General features: G+C 34.4%; 2 protein-coding genes across 6 annotated transcripts in view; one reads left to right on the top strand and one right to left on the bottom strand.

Moving 5' to 3' along the window:
- The window catches only part of LOC125779273 (uncharacterized), an 854525-nt gene that overhangs the window by 103627 nt on the left and 744867 nt on the right, over positions 1–6031 (top strand). The gene's annotated exons all lie outside the window — the stretch shown is intronic.
- Positions 1–6031, bottom strand: part of LOC105224703 (uncharacterized) — an 88777-nt gene that overhangs the window by 1929 nt on the left and 80817 nt on the right. Inside the window, exon 13 of one of the 2 annotated variants that reach the window (XR_007423218.1) lies at positions 21–4913. Coding sequence is in view for 1 of the 2 variants with exons in the window: in XM_049460107.1 (XP_049316064.1) it covers positions 4909–4913 (5 nt within the window). In the remaining variant the exon portion in view is untranslated. Of the gene's footprint in view, positions 1–9; positions 4914–6031 lie in introns of those variants that run through there. The other variant, XM_049460107.1, reaches the window with a different exon arrangement.

Below are 6031 nucleotides of genomic sequence, written 5' to 3'. Positions count from 1 at the left end.
AAGAAACCAGCAGAACTCACTGTTTTTGTGCCCATCGTCGTGCTTTCAGCCAGCAAATTCTTCATTACATCGGCATTGGCAGTAGTAACGTCGAACCATCAAATGCTGCAATATAACGCATCGGAATTTTGTGTGCCGTCGCAGATTGTCGAACGCTGTTGTGATGTATTTTCACCGACTTGATCGCCTCCAAAATGTTGTCGAAATCAACAATTTTCTCTTGTTTGGGGTAGTACCGCGGCATAATGACTAAAAAAAATTTTTCGGAGCACGAAACTATGAGGAAATGTTGAAAAACTATTGTGTTGTTGAAATTCTGCACGAAAAATCACTTATACACGTCAAATATATGAAGTTAGCATGTCAAATGTAAAAAACTATGTGGCCCGACATTCCCCGTAATAAGAGATTCCCAAGATTCCCCAAACGCTCATATTTGCAAAATGGCGGTGGATAATGAACACAATGTAAATTCTGTGTGTCGAAGGCTAAAGGCTCAACTAATATTATAAACATATTTACCTGGATGAATTTATTGGAAAATGTGAAAAAAATCAACTGTACACAGAGTTGAAAAAAAACTTTCGGAGTGTCGAATTTCTTTTTGTTGTCGCAGAGAGGTTATAACACATGTTCACAGCTCGAGTGCTATATAGAAACTGAGCTTAGTATGAGACGAGCCGATGACAGTTGGTTGCAGCTGTCAACCTATACTAGGGAAAAAAATATCGCGCTGGCCCGGATTCCTTTATATTCCGGATAGGGGCCGGTTTTAATTGATCCGGGTTAGCGGGCCTCTACTGTATATGGATTATAATGTCGTTCGAAACGTAAAAAGAAACTATAATTCCATTTTATTTACTTAAAAAAAATTGTATATAAACATATACGCAAAGATTTTATTTAATCATACCTCTACTCCTATAGTTGGGACATCAGGCAGTCCATCAACCACGGTCCTCCCTAACGCTTCCATTGCCAGCTCTTCCAACTCGGAATCTGGGGTTTCCAATGGTTAAAACACTGTGAAATAAACAAGATATTTATTTCAATTGAAATATATGTATATTAGGGTGTTTCAAAAAAAAAATTTGAATTTTTTTCGACTCTTACCCCCTCAAATTTTAGTGATTGACGAAAAGAATCCTCCCTCAAGCCAGGCGCTGTAGCTTAACTCTAAAGGGTCGCTTCATTTTTTTTTAGTTTCCTTTTTACTTAACATAGGAATTTTCGTTTTTCAATCAAACTAAAATTTCACCAATTAATTTTTATTTCTCAAAAATAACCATTACATATTAAAAATTTAAAAAATCCCGCGACAAAGTTTGATTATCTCAATTAGACAATTAAACATCTTCTTCTTAATTGGCGTAGACACCGCTTACGCGATTATAGCCGAGTTAACAACCGCGCGCCAGTCGTTTCTTCTTTTCGCTACGTGGCGCCAATTGGATATTCCAAGCGAAGCCAGGTCCTTCTCCACTTGGTCCTTCCAACGGCAACGACAATTAAACATAGTGATTGGAAATTTGGAATTTTTTCAATAAAAATAAAAAAACGTTTCTGAGAATAATAATTTTGTCGCGATATGTTAAATGAATAGGACACTAAAAAAAGGGGGTAAAAGTTGAAAAAAAATCAAATTTTTTTTAGGAGCATCCTAATGAATATCTTCATATATATAAATCTTCTGACCGTGTGTTTGCATTTGAACTGCTCCTAAACGAATGTACCGATTTTGATGAAATTTTGTGTGTATGTTCAAGGAGGTTCGAGAATGGTATAGATTTACAATTTGATCCACTGGAAAATGTTTTTTTAAATTATTTTTTCATTTTTAATCAATTGTTAATTTTGGAATGTTTGACCGATAGATGGCGCTACCATCGCAGTATCCAATATTCAAACCTTAAATTGGCGTAAACGTACATTAAACAAAACGATGCCAAAGTAAAAGGCGACATCTGTGGATCAAGTTTTTATATTGAGGACAGAGTTCGTTCTTAAGTAATAAATTGGGTGATTCAATACATCTATGGGTAGCTATAACATTTTTTTCATACCTGCTAACTATTGGAGGGGGTATCTTGACAGGCAATTTAAAATTGCAAAAGGTCTGGCATAAAAAAATAGTGGCATAACTGAAGTGTTGATAAAAAATTTGAGATATACAGAAATATTTTCGAAGCATTGCACAGAGCAATACAATATTTAAACGGGAACGACGTATACATGCATACATGCGTACAATTTCAAACTGATCCTTTCTGAAAAATAATAAAATTGCTAAATATTGGGAATGGTAGAATAGAACTGAAATCAAGTACACAATGCAATGAATTAAAACTGGCTCATTTATCATTCGATGAATAATATACCACGGGCATCCCAAAAGACTGATGCCATAACCTTGCCAGTCGATTTTTTTGTCTTTCCACGCTTGAGAACCGTTTCTTAATATGCAGTCCACCAGGCTGACAATCGATTGGACTCGATGGATTTCACTGATGCACAGCCCAAATTCAATAGTATTTTTACCGCAAAAACCAATTCTTTCTTAACACACGAAATGCTTTTTGATTCATTTTTTTTGCTTCATCAAAAATGCGATTATTCTTTAACTAATACTTATGTATCAGCCATGTAGCCTATGTATCAGCCACAGTAAAACGTAGGCGGGTCCTCTAGTAAATATATATATTTGTATATGTAAGGATTTGCCTCCTTCCATTTCGTAGGCGAAATGATGGACCTTTCAAAGCATTTAGCTGCTGACAAAGCTCGATCCACAGCTCTTCCAACCTTTTTGGTCGCGTGGGATAATTTTTGTGATCTTAGAAATGCTAAAGAGCATTCAATTTGCTCTTTTGTTGTCCGCAATGATTCTGCAAATGTAACAATTAATTATATACAAGTAAAGGAATATAACAGCAAATATTTAATTAAACGCTTAGTTACCTTTGTTTTCCATTTTGAATGTATTGACGATTCACTTAAAGAGATCATCACAGATAGTAATCGATTGTTGGTGTTTATGTTTTATACAAAACTCAATCAAGTAAAAGTAAAAAAAAAAAATCAATTTCACATAAATTTTAGCTCTATCGTATTTGAAATACAACATTTTATTTTTAGTTTTATTGGTAAATAAGCTTTTTTACAGCGTTAAAGATAATTTAATATTTGTTATCGACAGTATTTTTTGATTCAGGTTTTACATACATCTCTAAATAAGGAAATGTGACAGATGGTCAGACCTGTTCGCTTTCAGTTGAGAGACTCGCAAATTTTTAATGACTGTCACTTACAGAATAACGAATTCGTCTCAAGTCACAAAAATTTTTTCTAACTTAAAATCTTAAATTTAGAGACTTAAAACTGTATCAGAATCGCACGGTTAACGATATCTTGTTTTTCATTCGTATTTGGCCAAGTGATATATCTAGATTTTAATTCCAAAAAATACGAAAATACTCGATTTGTAATATTGTAAAGTGTTTCACCATCTCCTACTCCAAACAGTGTAGCTACTTTTCAAATCGCCGTACTCGATTAACCCAAAGGATATACGGTTATAGTTAGGTGTAGATCTACCGAAAATTGCCTAATAGATTGATCGTTGTTTAACTGTGTACTGTCTTTGATCAATAATGATCACTTGTGACTCGGAGCATTTGTTGGAAACGTTCTTCGTCTAAATATTCAAGAGCATTAGATCTTCATTTCAAACACTTAGGCACATTTTGATAATTTCCGGGATGGTTCGATAAGATAACTGTAAGATTTTCATCTAATTCATGCATAGTTTTCCAATAGCTATCTTCGTCTAAAAAGTTCAAATGTTAGATTTTTTTAAAGCTTAAAAAAGGAAATAACCAATTATTATCCAAAGTAAGTATATTAAAAGCTGTCCCTTCAATTATCAAAATTAACAAGTTTTTGTTTCTCAGAAGTATGTGGCAGATACATGCAGGGTGGCTGGTGAATTTTGCTACATTAAGAAACTCAAATAATTTTTTTTCAGTGTATGGAATTCATTTTATTTTATTCATGTTAAAGCTCATTCAATTTTATTAAATATAGCTTAATTAGTTTTAAAAATAATGGAATTTAAATGCCCCCCTGCTCGTTGATGCATGTGCGGCATCTTACCAAAAAGTTGTTAATTACTGCTTGGAGAGTTGAGACAGGAATAGCCGCAATTATTTCTCGAATGGATTGCCTTAGTTCATTCAAATTTGTTGGTTTTGCTTTGTAGACTTCCTGTTTGCAATAACCCCTCAAGAAAAAGTCAGGTGCAGTAAGGTCAGGCGACCTGGGTGGCCAGCGGAATGTGGAGTTTCTGGATATCAGCTTATTGGGAAATTTTCGTCGCAATTCTGTCATAACAGGTTGGGCTATGTGAGGAGCTGCATCATCTTGCTGAAACTACACAGAGTTGAAAGAAATTCTCATTCGGCGTAATTCTGGATAGAAAAACTCTCTCAACATGCTCAAGTAACGGTCTCCAGTAACCGTAACGGTGTGCCCGTTTTCTTCGAAGAAGTAGGGCCCGACAATGCAGCGTAATGAAACTGCACACCACACTGTGACACGAAGTGGATGCAATGGAGTATCTGTGGGTTGGAAGCACTCCATATTCGACAATTTTGTTTGTTTATGTTGCCGTTTAAATCGAAATGGGCCTCGTCAGACATGAAAAGACAGTTCAACATGTTTCCATCCTCTTCCACCATTTGAAGCATCTTCTGGCAAAATTCCAAGCGAATCGGCAAGTCTGCAGCATTCAGTTTGTTGGCCATTTGAATTTTATGTGGGAATAAGTCCAAATCTTTGTGCATAATTGACTGTAATGACTGTCTGCTTACACCCATTTGAGCAGATAAGCTTCTTGTCGAAATGTAAAAGTCAATCTGCAAAAAAAAAAAAATTAACCAGATTCATTAAATAGAAAAAAAGTTATTTAATTTTTTTTGGTAGCGGCTTTCATCAGCCACTCTGTATATGAGTGCTTGGGCAGAAAGCGAAGTCTTTGACTCGATTTTTCATTTTTACGACTTTTCTTAATTGGCGGGCAGGATTGAAATAAACTAAACGTATGGAATTGGGGCAAAGTTTATTATCTTTGGCATTAAATTATCTTCTACGAGTATTTAACCTAAAAAACCTAAGGAAAGTTAAGTTTGAACATATGTTTAAACAATATAAAGTAACATTTTTTGGTCAAAAACCACTTTTTTCCAAATTTAAAAAAATTTAGAATTTCTTTTATTCCTAGTTTAACTTGAAGATAAGTTATTAACAAATATAATCTCTATGAATTTTTTGTTTCCGAGAGAAATCGCGACCTGCGTACTGCCCGCCGCCCGACAAATGCTCACGCGAGATGCATCAGGCAATTGATTCCCTAAGGCAGAATATCAAAGAATTCGTATCCAAAAAATAGTTAAATATAAACCCTAGAAATTTTGCTTTAATTAATTTTTTCTTTCCCTCCCGAAAAAAATCGATTTTTAAGCCTCTAAAGCAGGCCCTTAAATATCCGCGTTTTTTTAAACTCAATAATTAACACATTTCGTGTTTTATTCTTATGTTTTTTTCTATAGAAATACAGATAAATCAATTCGTAACAATAAAATAACTTGATTTCTTAACAGAATGTCTGAATTCATGACACCTACTGCTTTTTTTGATCGGTTTCAATTCTGATTCCGACAACTATCAGATTTTACAGCATCCCTGATTATAATAGTCATTCAAAATAGTAATTCTGAATAAATTGACCGAGTCAGCTCTCGCTCTCGTGCCATTGCATATTTCGGTATTGATTTCCGTCATTGCGATTTATTCTCGTGTATTGGTTTATAAGTATGATACGTATGTATTTATGTCATGACATTTGTACATGAGTCCTGCTTAAATCAAAGTGCACTCTGTCACAATGTTCTAAAAGTAATTCTAAAAGAAATCTTGTGATAGTTTTGGCGGAAAAAACTTGTTTCAAGCTACTTATTAGTTACTTATTTGATAT

This window comes from Bactrocera dorsalis, chromosome 6, assembly GCF_023373825.1.
Source record: "Bactrocera dorsalis isolate Fly_Bdor chromosome 6, ASM2337382v1, whole genome shotgun sequence".
NCBI classification, from domain to species: Eukaryota; Metazoa; Arthropoda; class Insecta; order Diptera; family Tephritidae; genus Bactrocera; species Bactrocera dorsalis.
Note: the sequence above shows the minus strand (reverse complement) of the source record. Positions and strands in the feature narration are given on the sequence as shown.